The 23953-nt window shown below is 34.6% G+C and overlaps 1 protein-coding gene and 1 long non-coding RNA gene across 7 annotated transcripts; both read left to right on the top strand.

Moving 5' to 3' along the window:
* Nucleotides 1–469: 469 nt before the first annotated feature.
* LOC132295631 (uncharacterized) lies at nt 470–4583 on the top strand. Of its 4 annotated transcripts, none has more exons than XR_009478556.1 (4): nt 470–1031; nt 1171–1230; nt 2365–3328; nt 3443–4209. It is a non-coding gene; the product is annotated as an uncharacterized LOC132295631 (long non-coding RNA). The 4 variants fall into 4 exon arrangements; XR_009478557.1 differs by having other exon boundaries at nt 483–1031; nt 3111–3328; XR_009478558.1 differs by lacking the exon at nt 2365–3328 and adding an exon at nt 4258–4583 and having other exon boundaries at nt 631–1031; nt 3443–4044.
* A 1822-nt stretch (nt 4584–6405) lies between these two features.
* Nucleotides 6406–19496, top strand: LOC132295618 (cyclin-T1-4-like). Of its 3 annotated transcripts, XM_059793928.1 has the most exons (8): nt 6411–6644; nt 7435–7981; nt 8374–8455; nt 10003–10137; nt 10307–10366; nt 11560–11735; nt 18807–18952; nt 19166–19496. In XM_059793928.1, the coding sequence occupies exons 2-8, from the start codon at nt 7443–7445 to the stop codon at nt 19195–19197; spliced, it is 1170 nt and encodes a 389-aa protein (XP_059649911.1). In that variant the 5' UTR covers nt 6411–6644; nt 7435–7442; the 3' UTR covers nt 19198–19496. The 3 variants fall into 3 exon arrangements, with proteins under 3 accessions (XP_059649920.1, XP_059649911.1, XP_059649916.1); XM_059793937.1 differs by lacking the exons at nt 18807–18952; nt 19166–19496 and adding an exon at nt 12316–15656 and having other exon boundaries at nt 6406–6644; XM_059793933.1 differs by lacking the exon at nt 10307–10366 and having other exon boundaries at nt 6413–6644.
* The last annotated feature ends 4457 nt before the right edge of the window (nt 19497–23953 follow it).

Genomic DNA, 23953 nt, shown 5'->3' with positions numbered 1-23953 from the left:
GAATGGTTGAAATGGGCATCCCATTCCATTCCATTCCTGCACACCAAATGTAGCATTATGGGTTTCTTTGAGGAGGGTTTTGGTTTTAGAAAATTGAATCAAAGCAGCTGTAATTTTCTTGATTGGTAACCATTTTTGCTTATTGTTTATCATTTAAACTTAAACATAATGGAGAGTTTGTGTGTAAAATTTGTCTTATTTTATAACATTAAAAAATTTGACTTTTTTTTATATAAACACATACATTGTTTGATAACGTAAAAAAAATTGTCTTATTTTAAAACAATAAACATAAAAACGTATTTGTTAACCTTAAATTGTTTTTAAAAAATTTAACACCAGTTTTAAATAAATGATAAAAGTGTCCAATTTTCCTCTAACAAAGTTACTCACAACCTTAGCAAATGAGGTGCTTGTAAAAACTATTGATCTTAAGTGGAATGTGGCCCTCTTGGTTATTTAAAGCTTGGTTATTTAAAGCTATAGAGAAATGATGGTTGTGCTTGGAATGCAACTCCCAAAACAGTTTTCTGTTTTGGGAGTTACACAAAACTGAAAAGAGGTGTTGTTTTTTTTTTTTTTTTTTTTTTTTTTTTTGCTTGGGTCTATTTTTGAGAAATAGTTTTTATAAAACTGAGTTTTCATAGTGTGAGTTTCTAAAGAACAACTTAAACCTGTTTTCAGAATTTCCAGAACTGTTGAGGGACTCTTTTGAAAACACGGAGAACACTATCGCCAGTTAAAAAATGACGATAACCCTCGTATCGTTTATAACACAAGCGGCGCAACATTCATCTTTTCTCTCTTCAACCTCTCTGCAACGCATTTTCTCTCTTTTCAACTCTCTGCCTGATCTCGTTTATAACACAAACTCTACAATGCATCTATCTTCTCTCTCTTCAACCTCTCTACAACGCATCTTCTCTCTTGTCAACCTCTCTGCAACTAAGAGAAGGTAGATCTGGTTCTTGAAGATCATTATTTACACAAAGAGAAGGGTGGATCTGGTTCTTCAAGCTCTCTTTCTTTAGGTAAACACAATAACACTCTTTATTCAAGTACAACACACACTATCTTCCTTCCTCACGATTCACATGGTTTTATGAGGTTTCTTACAGTTCTGGCTTGGGTTAAGGGTTGATTGTGTTTAATTTGGTTGATTTTCTTCAGATTTTTTACTCATATACGTGGCTTAAAGATCTGCTGCTTCCAAAAATATTTTTTATTCAGGTAATCCTTCACACACTCTCTCTCTCTCAATCTCTTTTTGCATTTGTTTTGATATTTTGTGGATTAAAATTTCTAAAACCTTCTTTCAGTTTTTATCCATTATATTAATTGCTTTTGTGATTATTGAGAAGCTTGTGGTTTAATTTTATTTCTAATTTGTTTTGGGAAATATTGACGGAAGAAATTACACAGTTTTGGTAATTTGTTCATTAGAACATCCAGAGTCGAAATTGAATGTTCATCCAGCACCATCTTCCTTATTCTATTTTGCCCATTCAAGGCTCCAATTCTCTCTCTACAACTCTTCAATCTCAGTTTCAGCATCATCCATTCAGGCGTATTCTTCAAGCTTGTCTTCAATCTAGTTAGTTCTCTGATGATACTATCTATGTTTGTACAGCTTTCACTACCCATCCGTCATGCCTTCTATTTTGACTCTCTTATTTTATTGCTTCAAAAAATTTCAATTTGGATTAGCTAAAAAATTTCAATCTGGATTAGCTTTCTCTAGATAAAAATACTACAAATTTAATGGGTATTTTCAATTTGTTTGTTATATATTTTTCCACCAGTCTTAATTTTATTGAATATGGTTGTGATGATCTAAATTCCAATTATGCTAAATAGGTGGTTGTTATTTTTTAGTTTTGTTGTGTACTTTAAGGACATTATTTAAAACATTGAAACCCCACCGACAGTGAAGTCGGGTAGGATAGGATGCCCTTTAACTCAAGTACCCTATGCATGCCATAGCTTAATGTTGTAACCTTGCTGGAGTAATGACCCTTGAAAACTTTAGTAGTGTCCTTTTGAGACCACCCCACCTCCACCTTCTCTGTATTGGCATGGTAGCCAAACTTGTTTAGCTTTTCCATCCCTAACTATGTAATATATATATATATATATATATATATATATATATATGAAGGACCCTTTGGGTAGGATGACCAGTGTGGTTGCTCTATTGTTTTGAGCCAAGCTTGGAGGCTGCTTTAACTACACCTATTATCAGATTGTAGGGCTCATCTTTGGGGCAATCCTATGGCTTCAAATCTTTTTCAGCTAAAATCTGATTGAGTTAAAAACAAATGATAGTAAATTGATTTTTTTATTTTTTGGTTTTTCCCTCTACAGTGAGCTTGCATTAACTGGTTCCACCTAGCAAAAACAGTTTGGCCAATGATTACATCATCTTGCATGTGGACTTGCAAAAGCATGTTGTCAATAGCATCCCCTGTTTGTTCTTCACAGCATGCATCTTCCACAGTCAACAATAAAGACTTTTGCTGGTCACATCTCCAAAAAACAACATAATATTGCTTTATCATGCTGGCAATGCAAATTAGAAAGATGAATTTTGCAACAGCCTCCAGTTTCATCTTTCAAGGTTATACTTTCATAGATAAATTAGGCTATCCTTGGACAACTGATCCCTTTTCCTTCCATTTATGATTGAAGCACAACATTATACTCCAGTTTCATCTTCCAATATCTCTTGAAGCACAACACTGTACTTTTGCTTTGGGAGATCCCATGGCTTCATAATCTTTTCAGCTAAAATCTGATTGAGTTAAAAACAAATGATAGTAGATTGATTTTTTTATTTTTTTGGAATTTTGTGATGCAAAGGATGTTCATCTATTTTTTTTTTTTCCTTCTCATATCATATTGGCTTGCTATTTAATACTTTATGGGTGTGATATATATTTAAGGTTTGTGAAAATCCACTTTATTGCTTGTAATTCTTTGTCTAATGCACAAATAAAATATGGCATCTCAAATTGCTCATGTTGAGGAGTCAGCTCTATGGTCTACACATTTAGAGAAATGTTTTGTTGATATAATGGTTGACGAGGTTAACAAGGGGAACATGCCATTAGGGACATTTACTTTTAAGTGTTGGAAAAAGATTAGAGAGGAGTTCCAAAAAAGGACTAACCACGCTTATAATGTGGAGCAACTAGAGCAAAAATTTAATCGACTACGTATAAAGTATTGTGATTTTTCAACTCTTCTAAGCAAGACAACTGAGTTTGGTTGGGATGCGGAAACAAACACTGTGACTGCTGATGAAGAAACTTGGCAACCATATTTGCTGGTAAAACATGTATTTAATTAATTATTTTACTATAGTTAGTTTACTTTTTAAACATGGTTATTCCTAACAATCTTTTGTTGTTGTTTTTTTTTTTTTTTTTTTTTTTTTTAACAGGCTCATCCCAATGCTAAGTGTTTTTGCAAAAAAAGGTTGTGAAAATTACAAACTTTTGGGAGTTCTTTTCAATACGTCGACTGTTACTGGGTAACTTCACTATACATCCACTCAAGATCCACCTAATACAGATGAAGAACGAGAGCATGAGAATCAATTTATGAATATAGGTGTCCATGTTAGTTCAACTGCTAATGGTTAAGATCAGATAATATTTTATTTGAAGACAATAATCCTCGTTGTCGTAAATCCACATCCTCTGATCATCGTGCAAAAAATGAGACTAAAAAAGATTCCATTAGTGACACTCTTGCTTGCATTGCTAAAGTTTCCAAAGCAAGGACTGAAGCTTCATTAGCTAAGGCGGAGAGGTATAAGAAAATGAGACATACTCAAGAGGCAACTAGCCTTGATCCATACTCTCTAAGTAATTGTATTGAATGCCTTGAAGGTCTTGATGAGATAGATGATGACACATATTTGAAGGTAACTGAAAAGTTCAAGGAACTGCATTATAGAGAATTGTTCATTAAGATGAGTATTTCCATGAAGTTTGCTTGGTTGAAGAGCTTGGACTGACTTGGGTGATTACTGAATGCAAGGTTTAGTTTTTGGATGCATCTGACTTGAAACACATATTTGGTTTTATGTCTAATTGAACAATTTCCTTATGCCTTTTTTTTTTTTCCCTATGCATGTGACTTTATGTTATATTTGTTTGGGGGACAATTTATTATATTTTATGTTATGAAAACTTTGTTTTGATATACCTTTTACTATATTTAATTTATAATGGTTATTGAAAATTTGTCTAGGTTCTTGAAAAATCAAGATGGAAAACACAGATTGGAGTGACACATTGTCTTCATCGTCTAGTGATTCAGATGAAGATTTTGATGACCTTGTAGATTGTATGTGTTTGAATTTGCTGCAAGAGTGTGAAGAATCCTTTAAATCGAAGGTACCAAAGAGAACTTCAAGGTTAACAGGTCATGAGTATGTTCAGGAATTGCTGAATAACCATGCCGATCGATGTTTTGATTTATCACGAATAGATAGAGAAGTCTTTCTGAAATTATGTCGAATATTGAGAGAACATAAATTGTTGGAAGACAAGTATACAATTTCAATTGAGGAGTCAGTGGCAATGTTTTTGTTCATTATAGGACATAATATTCATCATATAGTGGTAGCTGAATGATTTCAACATTCTGGTGAAACAGTTTCTAGACATTTTAAGCTCGTATTGAGAGCAATATGTCACATTGGGAAATTCCTCATACGTCCACCACAAAGCAGTGATGTGCCTTCTCATATACTTCATAATCCCAAATACTATTCTTGGTTTAAGAATTGCATTAAAGTAATTGATGGAACACATATAAGTGCTTTTGCACCTGCCAGCAAACAAACTCTTTATAGAGAAAGAAAGTCTATAGTGACAAAATGTTATATGTGCTTGTTCATTTGATATGCTATTTACTTTCATTTATGCGGGTTGGGAGGGTATGGCAAATGACTCGAGAGTTTTTATTGATGCTATTACTAGAGCCGTTGCACGATTCCCGATACCGGCTGATGAAATTACTTTTGTCTTTTTAATATTAATAATAGCATGCTACTAACCGTAATAAAATTTAAATAATATTTTGCAAGGAAATACTATGTAGTTGATTCTGATTACTCATGCACAAAATGATTTCTGTCTCCGTATCGTGGTCAAAGATATCATCTATAAGATTATAGGGGTAACAATCGACAACCGCGTGGTGTAAAGGAATTGTTTAACTATCGGCATTGATCACTTCGCAATGTCATTGAACGTTTTGGAGTACTAAAGGCTCGTTTTCCCATTTTAAAGCTTATGCCTTGTTATAAGTTGGTTAGACAACGACTTATAATAACTGCTTGTTGCACGATTCACAATTTCATTCGTCAAAATATATTAGATGATCATTTTTTTATGGAGTATGGGGAAGAAGATGTTGATGTCGTTGATTGGGGCAATGGTAGCAGTAGTAATGCTAGTGTACTGAATGCACTTAATTTTTCTGATGATGGTGCAACACAAATGGGAGCCTTTAGAATTCATCTGACGAATCAAATGTGGGCATCATTTGGAGGCAATTCTAGATGAAGTTACTTTTAAAATTCTCCATGGTTTGTCTTGATTAGCTAATTCTATAATTTTTTAATGTTTTGTTTTGGTGTTGTTTTGGTTATGTATCACTAAACTTAATACTTGTATAACTAAAAGTGCACATGATACTGAAGTAATTCATGTAACTTTTTTATTATATTTAAATTTAGTCGAGTATTAATTAAACTTGATATATTATATTTGTGTAATTTTTATTAAATTAAGAATATTAGCTAAAATGAATTCACCTCCAACACTTATTTAAAAAAAAAAAAAATACATTAATAGTTAATATCATAAATTAAAGAAATAAAAGTGTGAGGTACAATAATATTTTTATTTATTTTCTTAGTTTAGAAAACTATTTTCAATAAATACAGTCAAGCAGTTGTATGAGTTTTTGTTTTTCCGAAATTGTTTTGTAAATTTTCTTAACCAAGTTGGTTTCAAATCTGCAAAAAACTAAAAACTGTTTTATATTCTGATACTCTAAAAACTGTTCTTGAGAATTGTTTTCATAAATACAATCCAGACAAGGCTGATATTTGTTTTGCTTCTTAATACTCTGTTTTCTTCATGCCAATAAAAAAGAAAAAAAAAAAAAATCATAATCTCACACATAATCATACACGTGGTTTTGACGCTTATAAAATTAGCTGTAAAACAATAATTATATAAGTGAATTTATATAATTCATAATCATAAATGATATTAACATGTTTTTCTTCCAAATATGTCTATATAAATAATTATTAAACGGGTTAATTTATTTTTGTTTATATTTATTTATTTATTTTTGATAATAGCTAGAGACAGAAAGTGATAGATGTCCATATACGCCTTCGATTTTAATCTCTCCAGATTATTCAACCCTTTTCTGAGTTGAGGTCCGATTCTCTCTTACTATTTTTCTTCATCGACGCCCTTTTGCGGAAACGGTTCGTCAAGATTAAAATCCCACATCTCAATCACACATCGACGTATAATCTCCTTGAATATACCGACACAGTTTCTTTGACAATCGAATACGGAGTCACCAGATCTATTACCTTTGCTAATCAGGTAATTATTGTTACAATTATCGATTTTTTGATCTCTTGGATTTGCTCAATTGACCCCTCTTTTTGGTCTTCAGTGTTTGTTTTCTTATTAGGGTTTTTCATTAAGAGTACAATGGGTTTTCAGGATGCAGATCCAAAGATTGTATTTGTCTGTAGTCTGTTTTATTTAAATGGGTCTGTAGAAATTCCCCCCAAAATGGGTGTGTAGAATTTCTCTGAACTAGTGTTTTTGTGCTTTTGTTGCTGCTTTGTATCTTGACATATTTGGCCATCATGTTGAATTCCTAATTCTAGCTGCTGAATTGGAAAATTTTTCTGTATTAGGTTTAATGTGTGACTATTTGCAGGTAGTCAACAATGATTAGGCAACATGAAAATTAGTAGACCTAGTACTGGTATTGGGATAGAAATGCAGGGTAGAATGCTCTTTTAGGTTTGCACTGTATTGGAATTTGATATCTTTGTTTACATTTTAGGAATCTGCCCGACAAACATTTGTCTTTACTGTTATTCTGCCCTCATAATCTGGTTTATTATGATCCCGCTTCCAATCACCACATGATGGAGCCTTCCTGTACATGTATTCTGCAAAATTATCCATACTTCTAGAATAATGTTGTTACTGAAAATTATACTTGTTGTTGTTGTTGTTGTTATTATTATTATAACAAGATCATTGTGTGGTTCTCTCTAGTCGATACCAATATTAACTTGCTAAAGCAAATACATCGTTGTTGCTTTGTATTTTTAAACTATTTTTTATTTTTTATTTTTTTACTTCGGCAATTTAGGAGGAACCATGTCTTCTGCACGGAATTATCGTTCACAGGGTGGCACATCCGGTCGTGACTACAGGTCTTCTTTCAGTAGGACTCATTCTTCCTCCTCCATCACAACCACCAACAATAGCAACCATTGGTTAAGGAACCTTGCCAATTTCAATGACTTCTCTTGGAGTTTTAGGGAGAATAACTATAACATTAATTATGTTAAGCTTGATGTGGCGCCTTCTTTGAAACGGAGAAAGTTTACGGCTTCTTCATGGGAAGATGGTAGGAGACAATATAAACAACCCAAAACTTATGAAAGTGACCTTTCAAACTGCTACAACAGTTTAGTTGTTCCTGCTCCTACAAGATCCAACGCTGATGTCTACACACGTACAACTTGTAAACGTGACCGCTCAACATTTGAGGATGATGTTGTTGTTTTTATGTCAAGGGATGAAATTGAAAGATGCTCCCCATCGAGGAAAGATGGTATTGACGCTCTGCGTGAAACACATTTGCGATACTCCTATTGCTCTTTCCTTCAGAATTTGGGATCACAGCTGGAGTTGTAAGCTCATTATATTGTGTTTATATATTTCTGTTGTCTACATTCTCAAGCCTGGCTTTATAAATAGTTGACCTCTAATATTTAATTTTTTTAAAATTCAATAATATCTATAATCTTTTGAGGAAGCAACTTTGTTGTGTGGTGAATATTTAATAATTATATTATTTCTTAACTAGTAATCTTTTAAAAATCCTTTTACAGTCTCAATTATTACAATAGAAAAATACATATTTAGACCTATATATGTTATATAACAATAACTAGTAACATTAATTTATAATAATAAAGCATGAGATTAGGAGCTTTGTTATAACTTGACTAAAGATAAAAAAATGTTAAAAAATAAAATAAAAAATTATCTGATTTTCCCCGTTTTTTGGACTTACTTGCAGGCCACAAACCACTATAGGCACTGCCATGGTTCTTTGCCACCGCTTTTTTGTTCGAAGGTCTCATGCTTGTCATGATAGATTTGTGAGTTCCCTATCTGTCATACTTCAAATTTTCATAATCTTTGTGAAATTCCCACCCAGCATACTCGTGAGATTTTTTTTTACAAAATAATATTATGTTTGTAGTCAGACATGTTCAAGTTGTTGATTTGCATCAGATTGCTTTGTTCTTAAAGCCATGAGTTTTTTCTGAGACTAAAATACTTTCTTTCTGTTAATTATTTTTTATTTTGAGCTGGAGGATGTGACCAATCTTGCAAAGGCTACATGCTCTTTCTTGGTTTTGTAGAATGGAATGGAATGGAATGGAATGCCCATTCTAACGATTCATTTGTTTGGTATGCAATTTAAAGTGGGAATGACCATTCCATTGAAATGAAAATCCATTCCACAATTCCCAAGTAAATTTAAAAAAAAATTAACTTCCCAAAAAACCCTCATGTTCCAAGTCCAAAAACCATCACTACCTTCCACCACCTCCGCCTTTCACCACCACCAACTTCCACCACTACCACCGTCTTCCACCACCAGTCACCACCACCGCCACCGACTTTCACCACCGCCCACCGCTTCCCACCACCACCACCACCGACACTGCCATCCTTTGCCGCAACCACCACCACCACCACCACCGCAACCACTTTCCACCACCACTGCCGCCACAACTTTTCACCACCACTACCTTCCACCACCACCGCCTTTCACCACCACTACTGCCTTCCACCGCCACCACCTTCCATCACCACCACCGCCTTTCACCACCGCCGCCACCGTCTTCCGCCACTACCGCCTTCCACCACCACTACAACCACCACCACCGCCATTGCCTTCCACCACCGCTGCCACTACCATCCACTACCACCACCGCCACCGTCTTCCACCACTGCCACCACCTTCCACCACCCCCACCACTGCCATTGCCTTCCAACACCGCTGCCACTACCATCCACTACCACCACCGCCATCGTCTTCCACCACTGCCACCACCTTCCACCACCACCACCGCCGCCATCGCCTTCCACCACCACCTTAACAACTATCGCTTTCTACCTTCACCACCATCGTCACCACCATCCACCACCGCCACTGCCACCATTTATTTAAAAAAAATTGTAGACGAATGTCTTTTTGTTAATTTAATTTATTTGTTACTAAGAGGGATATTTTGGAGAACTCAATTTGAATTTTATTCCATTCTAAATTTTAAATTGGTCTAACCAAACACTAGAATGATTATTATCAATTCCATTCCTACACATTTCATATTTACAACCACACAATAGAATGAGAATGGTCATTCTATTCCATTCCATTCCATTCCTGTACACCAAACACAGCATTAATGTAACACATTTATGATATTAAATAGATCTTTATTATCTATGTATTTGTTGTGACTAACAATTTGATGCCACGAGAGTGCGCATTTATTACCCATAAATTTCGGATGACAGTTATTTTGATGCTAACTTTGGTATATTACTTGTTGGACCGTGCTTATCTGCTTTTGTATGTTTTACTCGCTTAGAGTGGAAAAAGTTAATCATTGCTAATTCAATTCTGTTGCAGTTGATTGCTACTGCTGCGCTTTTCCTTGCTGCAAAGTATGAAGAGACACCCCGCCCTCTGAACAATGTATTGAGAGCATCATGTGAAACTTTCCACAAACGGGATCTTACTTTTCTCTCCTATCCGCTCCCTGTTGTAAGTAATTTTGGAAGTTACACCTCCAACAACCCTACTCACCCATCCACACGCACTCCCAAGTAATGATGCAATGGACCAAGATGAATTCATAATCCTAAAGCTTTAGTTTTTTGAGGAAATGTTATTTTCATTCATTCCTAAAGCTTTGTTTCCTGCCTTAATGCAGATCTCTGACTTGGCCAAACCACATTGTAGAAGTCAACTTTTAATTATTCAGCTTAAAATGGTAAAATCCTAAGTTCATCTACGAAACGAGTAAAACTAAATACAATGAAATCAAATGTGACTTCCCAGGCACATTGCAAATCAAGAAGAAAGCAAAGTCCACTCGTACAGAGGATTATCCGTGAACCCATTAAGTTTATTGTTAAAGGGTTTGTGCTGGTTTTATGGTAACAAAAAGATGTGGGATTGTTTGGACATGCTTGCTAATGTCCTTGTCCTCTGTAATTTCTTGCTTTAATTCATCCAGCCATTCCTGACATAGGGAAAAATGAAATAAAACAATTGGAAGCACTGAGTTTAATTCACATAGTGGGAAGGGAAAGATGGCCGAGGATTGTAGATTTGACAAGTGGAAGCAGAAAATAGATGTTTGTTGTTGTTGACTTCCTCCTGCTGCCTATTCAGCTCCATTTGGTAAAGTTAGAACCACCAAGAAACTTTGTCAAATCTCGGAGAATATGAGATGGAGGAGAGAAATGTATTGTTTGTATCATTTCTTCAAAAAAAAAAAAAAAAAAAAAAAAGCCCCCTTCTCCCACTTCTGCTGATCTTATGCTGTCTGAGCTTTGATCCATATTCTGTAGATGCTACCTTAAACTTTACATCTGATAATGCTACCAATTATGCTTAGGCTTTATATCCTTCTTTGGCTCTATAGTGCAAACTACTCCTATTCCTTACTGTCAAGCGTTTAGAGCAAGAAGCGGAACTACAGAAGCTTTCTTTATCTTTATGGATAGCCAATCCATTTTCAAATATAGTTGTGGGACTTTACCCAAGAAATGGGTAAAACAAAAATGGAAAGATCGGAACATGAGAATAGATCTGATACCAATACGGACTACTTCCTGAGCCCAACTATGAGGTACATCTTCAGATGTTACAATAATACGTAGATGAGTTTTGACTGGTAAAACCACTCTATTGTCCACTTCTAATAAACATGATTGAACCAATTCTGGGTCATCTTCTGGAATCGAAAAAAGCCAAGTTTACAATATAAAATAACAGTACTGATATTTTCATTATATTATTCAGGTTGAAATTGTATTTTTGTTAGGCACAACTACTTGAGGATATCCATTTGTAATGGTTGAGTGTGGCCACACTTCCTAATTGGGAGATTTATTTTAAAGATTACAGTTAATTTATGTCTATTATATTCTTTCCTAACATGGCTTGCATGTTGAACAGGACTGGTTTGAACAGTATCGAGAACGGGTGATCGAGGCTGAGCAAATGATATTGACAACTCTAAATTTTGACCTTAATGTGCAACATCCATATGTGCCCCTTACATCCATTCTTAACAAGTTTGGCCTCTCACAATCAGTTTTGGTGAATCTGGCACTGAGCTTGATCAGTGAAGGGTAAGTTTCTTCAATTGATTTCAAGATGTTATAGTATTTGAACTTATAAAAAAGAAGAAGATGTTTATAGTATTTTAGTGGATTCCATGAGTTGCAGGTGCAGTATGGGTTTTGTTGGTTACTTTAGTTGTATTTACAGACAGTACTAAATAGCAAAATCTAGTGCATTCCAGAGTTCTTCTGATTGTGTACACTAAGAATCTGTTTAATTTAGTTTGACAGAATATCAAACGTTATATATAATCATCTACTCTGCTTTTACTAATATATTATATCCATACAAAGGCTTGCTGGCAACATTGTGTAGGAATTAGAAACTAGGAAATGCTCTAGTGGCTATCAACTTCAATCTATTTTGGTGGATTTTGACTGGCGGGTGTTTCAATTTCAATCAATTTGCGGACTTGTTGAGGTTTGGAGGCTGTTAATTAAGTGGAGAAGCTTTCTACGCTCCCTTTTTGTGCCTTTTTGAGTTTGGAATGTTCGTTACTTCTGTGAATGTTTTCCTTCTTTCTCTTGAGTAATTGCACGTCGTTTTGGCATGGGATATTGATTGTTTTGGATTGGCATATAATTGCAGGGTGTGTACAAGATTAGCATGCGCCTGTATGATATTCTTAGCTGGCGGATTGATATGGTGTTCATGGAAAGTTTTGTTTTACTTCTGAAGTTGAACTAGCAACGTGTTGTGGATGCCTTTCCATGAATATACATTATTAACTTGGTCATTGGTTATAGAAGATGGGCACAGACGCTCCAGGACCAGCCAGTGTTGCTATCTCAGGGACACTGCTAAATATTTATATTATTCAATATTTTTAATTTATTTTGAAAAGTAAAATAATATCTTTATTTAACTTAGTGTTTAATATAGGCATTTCACTCATTTTGAAGTAATAATATAATAATTAACTTATTAGATATGATTTTTAGTTGCATATCCACCCACAAAAGAGTCAAGACACATCCCATACTCATGTTGAGTCTTTTGTGTCTGACACTGATACTTCACCTACTTTTGAAGAGTCCATGTAACATAGATCTAGATACTAATGAGTAGGCAAATGAATCTAGAAAAAAAAAGGCGTTGATCTTTTTTTTTTTTTTTCCCTTCACCAAAATTTTGTGAAGAGGGATTGGTTTTCAGGTTGTCTTTGAATTTTTGTTTTTCAAATTGTATTGTCAGAATGTTTCCAAACTAATGCCTTGTATAATTTAAAATTTCAGGTTTGGGTCAATATTTTGAAAATGTTTCAGCTGATATTGATTAGCACCAAAACATTATCAAATGAGATTAATATTTAGAAAGGCATTCCTTTTGCACCTGCAAATGGAACAAGCAAACCTAAAAGGTTTATTATTGTCATATTGTGTTTAGCTTTAGCAGAAATAGGATGCAAAATTTTAAAAGACCCCTCAGAAGAAGAAAAGCGAGGAAAAGCGAGGGAAAAAAAAAACTGCACAAGTCCTTTTCATCATTCTTGTTTTGGCCAGTCACATCTACAATAGCACTGTCAATCCTTGTACATTATATATATATATATATATACATATTTATATATATTTATGTTGATATTCATCCTTTTCACTGGTTATGAAAAGGAAAATTTATCAGTTTTTACGTCTTGATATCCCTTTTGTTTTCCCACGATTATTGCTCAGAATGAACCTTGAAGTGTAACTCTTACACACACACACACACACACAATATATATATATATAATATAATATCACAGTTTTGCACCCAGACAAACGAACATGTGATGGTCCCTGCGTGGTGGGCGCAAATTTGGTTTTACCCGTGTATTCCCCCTACTTCAGTTGACCTTTATAGTGCCCAATTATCTATACTTAAGACTATGAATTTGAAATTATTATTATTTTATTTCATGGCTGATAACTCACACACCCCGCTTTGACCCTAAGGGAATTGAATGCTCAACCTCCACGTTGTGAGGTAGTGGACCGTTGGTTACATCTATTGGTGGTGAATAAGAACTTATTAGTGGGTTCTCGTTTTGACCCCTAATTAGTTTGAATGTTTTAAAGTCAGTGTAGTAGTTGGGATCATAAATGATATCATCCTTTTAGGGCCTGTTTACTAACAAGAAGTAATTTCTGTTTTCTACTATCAACTCTAAAAAAGCAGAAATAAAAGTAAATAAAATTGATTCTGATTTCTAAAAAGAGAAAGTGAAATCAGTTTTAATGAAGAACGTGAAAAGTGACTTTTTGATGCTTTCTATACTTTCTGCACTGTAGCGGGAAATTGATTCCTACACTGTTACCACACAGGCCACTGTTCATCCCAAATAAGTTGTGCGTGAGTTGCTGTCTTGTTTATAACATCTCTCTTCTCTCTATGCTCGCCACTCTTATCTTATCTACACTCTCTTCGAACCATATCTCATCCCTGAATCCACCATGGATGACACCACCGAAGGCTTATGGTTGTTCTTCAAGGCTTCTCATTTCGAACCCACCATATCTCCATCTGCCCAAACTCTTCTACCCATCAAATTTAAGCCTTTGCGTCTCTATTACTAATCACCATAATCGAACCCAGATCAAGGCAAGCCACTTCTGTAACACCCATAGTGGAATCTTCAAAATCTTTGATCACGTTCTTTGGTAATGCACTACCATTTGTGACCACCCAAATTGTGGATACTTGGGAAGTATTTGAAACCACCCAAATTGAGGATAAGTGGGAAGAATTTGAAACCACCCCAATTGAATGCAATTTGAATTTGATTTGGTGGAATTCAATCTGGAGAGCTAATGTCACATATGGAGAGTATGAAGAGAGTCTCTGTGTTTACCATCGGATGCGAAATTGGGGTTGGGGCTGATGGGTTTACTTTTCCTTTCATTGTAAAGGCTTGCGCAATGATGGGAGAATCTGAAATCTGCAGGAATGTTAATACTCATGTTTTGCATTAGGGATTTGAACACAATCTTCATGTGATGAATGAACTGATGGGTATGAATAGGAAGGTTGGACAAATGGACGATGCACATCAGCATTTTGATAAAAAGATTGTTAGGTAGCTTGCAATTTGTTCAATTAGTCTTCCCCTTATATGTTCTTACAATCCCCTTCTTTCATTAATGGAGTTGTGTCTACAAAAATTTTAGGCTTAGTGTTGACATGATCATACCAATACTTGGTTGTGGTATAAGGGTTTCTCCAATTGATTAGAGTTCAAATTATCCAAACACTACTTTGATAGCACTTTTAACTTCTTATTATAAGGTTTGATACGTGAAATTTTAATTATTTAACAAATAAAATTTAAGTATTTCAAGTCTTTAAATACAACTTAAGAAATTTTGACCATGCCCCCAATTCAAGAAATAAAAGCAAAAACACATTTTTTATTAAACACACTCTTTTTTGCTTTTAAATTTATGAAAGTAGTCAGCATTAACCTGATTTTACTTTCTGTTTCAACCCAAGAAATCAAAATTATGATTTTGCTTTTGGGAAAAGTAAAAGTAGGAATTACTTCCTGTTAGTAAATGGGTCCTTAATGTATTAAAAGTTTCCAGTTTCCACTATTTAGCTATTCCCTTGAATTATTTCTAATAATCATTTTCATGTTTCTCTTTTCATTTCAGTTTTCTTTCATTTGCTAATTCCCTCTCTCCCACGCCTCCACACCAGAATAGATGCCATTGTTTTTCTCAATATATCCTTTTAAATTTTGTTGGTCATTATATTTTGGCATTTTGTTATATATAAAATAACATATATCCATATATACATCAAGTTCTTATATAGGTATACTCAGCTTTGGTTGTCCTTATTATTGTTTGAGTTCTCGTTCACGTTCAGTGTCCAAGTTTTGCCAATATTTCTGGGACGTAACTCTGGTTTACTTGAAGTAAGTGATCTCCTGAGCAGCAGCACTTGTTTTGGTATTTTGCTATGTATAAAATAATATATATCAATGTATACATCAAGTTCTTAGATAGGTATACTCAACTTTGGTTGTCTTTTCTGTTGTTTGAGTTCTTGTTAAGTATCCAAGTTTCGCTAATATTTCTGGGATGTACTCCGGCATAGTCGAAGTGTGTGATCTCCTGAGAAGCAGCAGCACTTGTTAAGGTCAAGAATTTTAAGGAGATGAGCTAAGAATCTGTCAGAATAGAAGGTTGTAGTTTTTGTTGCCGTTGCTGTGCATTTGTGCGGCTTTGTTCACGTCTGTGTTTTTTTGCTTGGATGTGGGTTTCTATGTTAAATTCATTGGTACATGTATCAGGTGTGTGCTTGTAAAGTTTCAGATCTCTATGAATTCCAAATCTTCGGATTTGTGGACTTGATTTGAAATGTGTCTAAAAGTTAGATCAGGTATGTTTGCACATTTTTCATATCTAAATACATTATGCTATATAATAGTTCATTTTATTATATTGTCATTTGAGGATATACACAACTAGAATTTGTATTAAGTGGGCCGTGGTAAAAAAGTTTTTTTTTCATCTAGGGTTTATTTTCATCTAGCTCGGAAGTAGGAAATACTTATCTGTATAAAATTTAAGCTTTTTCTTCTTCTTCTTCTTCCATCATCACATGTAGAGGATCAGCCAATCTTGGTTTATGTGTTGGACACATATCTCATTTGCATGTTATGATGAAAATAGGAGAGTCCATGTAATACGGGAAGGTTTTGTTGGGATAATCATGTGCCAAGGCAATGGAGAATACAGTTGCAATGCGATAGTTTCCCAAGCATGGGAGCTTATCCGCTACAACCGAAAACACAAATGCAATCAAGCCTTCATTTGTTCCTTTTCTTTTGTTGTCCCCAAGTTCTAAGCTTTGACTTCCTCCTTCTAATGAGTAAGATGATTTACTATTTTTTGTACTGTGTCAACTTCCACCATCTCTTCTCTTCAGATCTGGTCTAGTGTAGACTAGATAAGAGGGGAGGCGAGTTGAGTATAAGCGTGCTTCCCTTGCCAGATCTTGCATCTCAATACGGTATGGTGCTTTGGCGTCCGTGCTCGCCCATTTCCCTTTCATTGGCAACGTGAGGTTAGACCTTGACTGAGAGGAAAGGGAATTTCAAATCTAGTTCAGTTTGTTTACTTGAATCTGTGTTGTGCCTCATTGATAATCTCTGAAATCTAGTAGATGTTAAAGAAGAAAAACTTGGTACATATCTTACCTATACCCCTAAACCCCAGGCCATATTACACCCAAAACAAAAAGTGTGAGTACTTTTAAATTCTCTATAATTGGTGTGATAGTGTTTGTCTTGGCGTGGAGGTGGGTGGTGGTATCAATTAGATTTTGTAAAATTATTTTTGGAGCCATTAAATTTAGAGTTGGCAGTTTTTTGTGGTGAGGAAGTGGTGTTGGTACTATATTTCAAAAGTTTATCCAGTTCACCCTTCCTAACATTCTTAGTAATGGAGAGTGGAGATGGGGACCACTATTGGTATTTTGGGCTCTTTTATTGAAGAAAACTTTTAGTTGGCATAATATTTTTTGTAAATATAAATTATAGTTTACATGTACAAATTATATACACTTGCACACACTTATTTAGATGTATCTATATTTATTTTGATCTTCTATTAATAGAGGAATAAGAAACATCTTTTGGATATATTAATAATTTATACACTTTTTTTTCTTTTCTTCAAATGATGAAATTAGCATCTATCTATTGTTAATTTTATTCAACCCTCATCCTTACATTGGGAAATTACGTTGTCTGTTCTGACTTCCATTGCATGTTGTACCCTCCCAGGATTGTATAATTCCCATGTAAAATATGCTATTTGTTAACATTTTTTTGAGCTTATAGGCCCCTGATTTTTTGTTTTCATATCTCATTCATTACTAATATGGAGCTAAAATAAAGCATGCATGAAATGAAATGGCATTATGTATTACTGAATATAACCAAATTATAATATTTGCTTTCCAAAGGAAATGACAAGTACTTATTCTGAGTACTTGTTACTGGTTTACTGTTTGACAGCTGGGCTTTGCGTCCTGGAAGGTTCCACGTCGTGGGCACCTTACCACCTTTACTATTATTTGAAAACAACACTGCCTCGCCACTTTTAAAGAGGTGGAGTTTTATATTTTTTCTAAAGAGCCCTTGTTAGCCACTTTTCTTGAAGGGTAATCATGCAATAGAAGTTCTAATAATTAATTCTGAAACTCTTTTTAAAAATATGGTTACTTCAAAAAAAAAAAAAGAGCACGTGTAGGGTTGATGATCAACACGATCTTTTTAACAATATACACCCATGTATATATATATATATATATATATATATATATATGTATATGTTGTTTACTATTTGTTTATATAACATGACTTGATTTTTATATAAATTGTTTAATGTAGGCAGCATTAAGATTCTACCTAGTTTTATTTATTTATTTATTTTTTATACCGCTTCACTATAAATAATGTTACCTAGAGGGTCTTGGGCTGTGTATTCTATGTTGGATTTTGTATTTTCATGTCCGTTAGCAAGAAAACATTCCTATTGGGGAAGCCTTTCACATTTAATCATTGAGCAGAAGACACTGGCATTTGATTCGAGAGGTTTGCTTGCTTGCAACATGTGTTGCTTTGCTCTCTTTTTCTTTTTCATATAAATTGTGTATGTTTCTGGAGTCAAAATTTCTCTGCAGCAGAACTTGGCCTGCAAGTTGGTGTGTTTTGTAGATGGTTATACATGTTTGCTATAGTTTTGGTACTCTGTCAACAATTCTGCAGAAGATTCTTGGAATTTTATTTCACCTGCGTTGCTGCTTTGTAGTTGGTAAGGTAAAATTGTCTTTGGCTTGCTTTTATTACTATTTGTCTTCTCTTTAGAATTTAATTCAAAGTATTCTTGAAGTTATATGGTTGTACTTGTGTACTAGCCAAGTTTTTTTGAGTATTCTTTAGGCTGATGTCAATTGTTACTGTTGTAATTCTGATCTTGCACGTTTATCATGGTGTTGCTCCAGATGGTTTGTGTGACAAATTAATTTTTATCAATGTTTGTTTCCCGTTTCTTTTAATGTTTTTCTCACAGTTGGATATTATTTTACAGGCTTCGGAGTTCGCTGTGGCTTCAGTTCAAGCCACATCAGATTGCTGCTGGAGCTGCACTCCTTGCTGCCAAGTTTTTAGATATGGACATTACTTCCCACAAAAGTATCTGGCAGGAGTTTCAGACTCCACCGTCTATAGTTCAAGGTATTTAATACCCTATATAAAATTTGGCAGTGTTTTTTAATATTCTGCATTTCAAAATTAAATTTGTGATTGGAATTTAAAGTTTGTGATGAATACCTAATCATTACTCTTTTTTTCCCGTTTGAAAGCTTGTTCATCATCCAATAACTTTTTCCCTGTATAGTTTCTTTGTGATTCAATTAAATTATAACAGCATCTGATTGATTCAAGCAGATGTCTCGCAGCAGTTGATGGAGCTCTTTTAGGGGACAACAAAAGATGAATACAGTAGGTTCAACGTGACATTGCATGTTAGGTCTCGAGTATATATATTAGCTCATTGTATCATTCAAGTCCGGTTAATTGTTCGTCTAGTGGTTGAAAGATCATCGGAGTATATTATTAGGTCTTTTAGTGTGAGAAGGCTTAGCAGGTGGGGATGGCTTTGAATCTTTCTGCTGTATGAAGATATAGATCAATGGAGTCTGTAATTTGACTTGTTACAGATGTGTGATGTGTGTGGTACTTAATATGATTATAGAAGTTGCGCGTTTTGATTATAGAAGTTGCTTTTCTTTCATTGTTGCATCCCTGTTGGTTTTGTGTTTTCTGACATCTGCTTAATGAGAATTTGGGCAAAACTGTTTTAGTTTGAGAAATTAGTTAAGACAGTTATATTTAGAAATCTAACTTGGTTTTTAAAATTTGGTTTATAAAGAAATTTTGGTTTAAGCTTTGGGAAGTTATTATTATTTTACCTGCGAAAACTGAGATCTTTGAAGGGGTAGGGAAAAGGTGCAACATAACTTTCAATAAGAGATGGATTCAGTTTTCTAGATCTTATAAAATAATGTAGAAGATACTGCAATGTTCACTGTGAATTTATCCTCCTTGTTTCCTATTCAATTAAGTATTACGAACGATAACATTAGTTATTAGTTATGAGACATGTTCGGATAAATTATAAAGGAAAAGAAAAAAATTAATAGTATTCTTGGAGGAGGAAAAAGAAAAGAAATTATTTTAATTAATTTACTATTGTATCCATGACTTGCTACCTAGCCCCTTCTATTTTACCTCGGCTAGAAGGCACATGGGATATGAACTGTAATTTGCCTAGTTAGTTAATTCACGTGTGATACGCGAATTAAATGCATACATACAGAAAATACTTTTTTTTTTCATCACCACGTATCCAACGCGTTTATTCGTTTATTCGTTTTGGTTGCTCCGTTTAATTCCTAACCTAATTATTATTTTTGTTTGTTTACGAACTTTACATTTCTAATAGCGTATTTTTCTGAAACACAAACTATCATCACCACGTATCCAACGCGTTTATTCGTTTTGGTTGCTCCGTTTAATTCCTAACCTAATTATTATTTTTGTTTGTTTACGAACTTTACATTTCTAATAGCGTATTTTTCTGAAACACAAACTATTATTTTTGAAACCATCAAAATAATGTTATTTGTTATGTAAACTATTATCTTTTCTACCCTCTTTTGTTTGGTATAGTCATTATCTTTCAAGCCATCAAAATAATGTTATTTGTTGTGCAATCTCTTATTGTTGTCACTATATATATATATATATATATATATATATATATATATATATATTTGTGGAATACTACAATCTTGAAAAATCTTAAAGTTTTTAATGTTTGTAGATATTTATAGATTTTTTGTTTTGTTGTGAGATCGTTTAAATTTTGTTAATATCTTTATCATTATTATTATTTTAGAAGTTTATAGATCACCACACTCCGTAGATATTTTAGTAGAATATCACATTTTATACTTAAGAATGTTTTTTAATGATTATTGTGATACTGTCAATTGTATTATATTTATTTTATTATTTGTTACATATTTTTTATTGTCCTTACAAATATATATATATATATAAGAAATCCCAAATTTTTAGAGTATATAATGTATTATACACGTACATATCTATATTCGTATTTTTTTACCGAATTTTTCAAACGTATTTTAAAAAATATATCATATTTTTTTCGTACCGTATTTTACTAACTATGGTAATTTGTGCATTTAGAAGTTTGCAGATGTCCTGTATTATTGCATTGAAGCATATGGTTTCAACCAAGAATGTTCCAACCAAACCATAATTACAAATCATGCAGTTTATTTGTAATTGCAAATACATGAGCAAATTGTATCTCCAGTAAAAAATTTAAAATCTCAGCCTTGCGCAAACAGCCTTTCCTAAGGACACTTACCAGTCTAGTTCACAGTTTAATGGTTCACAATCATGTCTGGTTTGTACCTATCATTTTATTAAACTACAGTTGTTTTATTAACATAGAAGAAAACTTTGAAATCGAAGTCCCAAATCAAAATTCCCAAATCACAAACAAATCCCAAATAGTAATAGTTCAAATCCCAACTCGAATTGGGTTGCCGAAGAACCAAATCAAAGTTAATAAATGAATATATGGAGTAGATGGTTCTCCATTCAAGACTCGGTGGACTTCCATCTGCTCTTAGGTATTCAGAAGTCCCCCAAATGCGATCCGACAAACTTTTCTCCAACATAAGATATGCTATTTGTGATATATATATATATATATATATATATATATATATATATAGAATTAGTATGTTGCAGTGGGCATATATGAATAACAAGAATTAGATTAGTGGCCAAACAGAGAACAACGTTCCAATCTAAAACGATGAAGATGACAATACCGTACTGATATTATTCTCAGACAAGCAAAATGACGCCATGTTTTGAGTGCTGGAGCTGGAGAAGAAAACGGAGGAACAGAGAGCCTCTTGTCAACAATCAAATGCCCTAAAATGTTTAAGATGGGACATGAATTGCATAACAAATTTTTTATTTATTTATTAGTAAGGGTAATTTTGAAATTATGAATATATTACTTAACTCACCGTCTTTTTCCTCCAAATTTTCTCATTTTTAGAGGATAACACATAAAAAATTTGGAGGGATAACTATTCCTTTAAATCTCTCCCAATCATTTCTTTTCTCTTCATAAAAAACAATCCAAACACAAATCTCTCTATCATTCATTTTCTTTTCACTCTAAATCCCTCCAAACCCTTCCATCCAAAGGAAGCCTAAATCTCCAAAGGCTGTAGTTTAATTTAAATATATAGCCTAGTAGTATACCAGGATGAAAAACACTTTTGGCATAGTTTTGCTTTTGATTTTATTTGAAGAAGAGAAACAAAAATTATGGGTTTGTTTGGTGTATGCACATGATTTTTGAGTCAAAACTAAAGATGAAATTATCTGGGAATATCACTAAAACAATATTAGGAATACAAAAGAGTGAATTGAGGGAGGGAAAATCAGCCAAATTTGACAAACCGAAAACGATGATAGAGAAGAACGAAGTGTGGAGTATGACAAAACTCGATTTCTTTACCCTTATCCTTTTTTTTAGCCATCTCTTTATAGCCTTAGGTCATCTAGGTTCTATCTGTTGGGTCTGTGGATAAAGTGAGCTAAGACCCATGTCCCTTACAGATTATGATGCCCTAATCCCAACTTTCCCAGACATGCTGCCAGGTGTACGTACCTTCCTTGAATGCCCTAAATAGAGGGTGGTTATAAGGTTTTTATGCTTACTCCAGCCTATTTTTCGCTTTTTCTCCTCGAATTGGGTCTGCCTTGGCAGGACTCAAAGCCAATTCTCCATTCTAAAATCCCTTCAGCATTCCCAATGGTCTCAAAGAGTCTTGCCACAACTCTTCGTCGTTAGTTCCTTCGCTCAGCGTGTTATGTCGAGGGTCTGGGCCCGTCAATCAACAGGCCATAACTTGGATCGAGGTTCTAGGCTCATGGATTGATATTTTGTGGCTTGGTTGGATCGAGGTTTTGGCCCATCGATAGACATTTCGTGGCTTGGACGGATCAAGGTTCTGGGCCCATCGATCAACATTTCGTGGCTTGGTCGGATCGAGATTCTGGGCCCATCGATTGACATTTCGTGGCTTGGTAGGATCGAGGCTCTAGGCCCATCGATCGACAGTTCGTGGCTTGGTCGAATAAAAGTTCTAGGCCCATCGATTGACAGTTCGTGGCTTGGTTGGATCGAGGTTCTAGGCCCATTGATTGACAGTTCGTGGTTTGATCTAGGCCAATTGATCGATAGTTTGTGACTTGGTCGTATCGAGGTTCTGGGTCCATCGATCAATAGTTTGTGACTTGGTCGGATCGAGGTTCTGGGCCATCAAACGACTGTTTATAAGTTTGCTTTATGGACTTATCATCTGGCTGCTAGTGCTGAGCTGGCCAGTCCATGTGTTGGTTGAGTGTGTAGGTGATACGCGGGTGCATGATTCAATTCATGCATTGCATTGCATTATTTTGACATTGATGGTTATTGAGGAGTTAAGTGCAATATATGAGATCCCATGCATGTTTTCGTTCCCATTCATTTATTATTTGCGTGTAAGGCATGTGATTACCTACCTTACTTAAGGAGATGCCACTTAGGCATTCTTTACTGGGCCTTGTGCTCATTCTTCTACTTTAGTGGACGACGTTTCCCCACAAGCGTAGACGGGACTAGAAAGAACCTTCTTTTGCTATCCCTTGTAGTAGATGTATTTTTGTAATGCTTTGAGCTAGACTTATATTATTTTGTAATATAATGTATTCATGGACTATATTTGAATGTATTGTAGCATAGAAATGTATTTTGATATCTTTTATAATATGTGATCATTTCAATATCGTTGTATACAGGTTTTGTGAATATTGTTGGGACAAGTTCATATCATACTTAAGCTCACGAGGGAGCCCTGGCTGTGTCCAAGAACTTAGATACCAAAAATCAGTCATTTCTACAGCTACCAGGGCCTGTTGGCCGATTGGTGATATAAGCTAGCCGACCGATAGTGCAATTTGGGCGCAGATAGAGAGTTGGGTTCTCAGAATAATTGTTTCGGTCGACTGACCAACATTGTTAGCCGATCGACCCTCTTGTTTCGGCCGGCCGATGCAACCCAGTCCTCTTGCCCT

This window comes from Cornus florida, unplaced genomic scaffold, assembly GCF_030987335.1.
Source record: "Cornus florida cultivar Cherokee Brave unplaced genomic scaffold, ASM3098733v1 CherokeeBrave_3.0.0_Hap2_Chr01, whole genome shotgun sequence".
Taxonomy (NCBI): Eukaryota; Viridiplantae; Streptophyta; class Magnoliopsida; order Cornales; family Cornaceae; genus Cornus; species Cornus florida.
The sequence above is the reverse complement of the archived record's forward strand: the minus strand, read 5'-3'. Positions and strand labels throughout refer to the sequence as shown.

Coding starts and splice junctions, on each gene's coding strand:
- LOC132295618 (XM_059793928.1), top strand. CDS start 7,443: ATGTCTTCTGCACGGAATTATCGTTCACAGGGTGGCACATCCGGTCGT. Junction 8,456..10,002: donor ATGCTTGTCATGATAGATTT/GTGAGTTCCCTA, acceptor ATTCTGTTGCAG/TTGATTGCTACTGCTGCGCT. Junction 18,953..19,165: donor TCCACCGTCTATAGTTCAAG/GTATTTAATACC, acceptor TGATTCAAGCAG/ATGTCTCGCAGCAGTTGATG.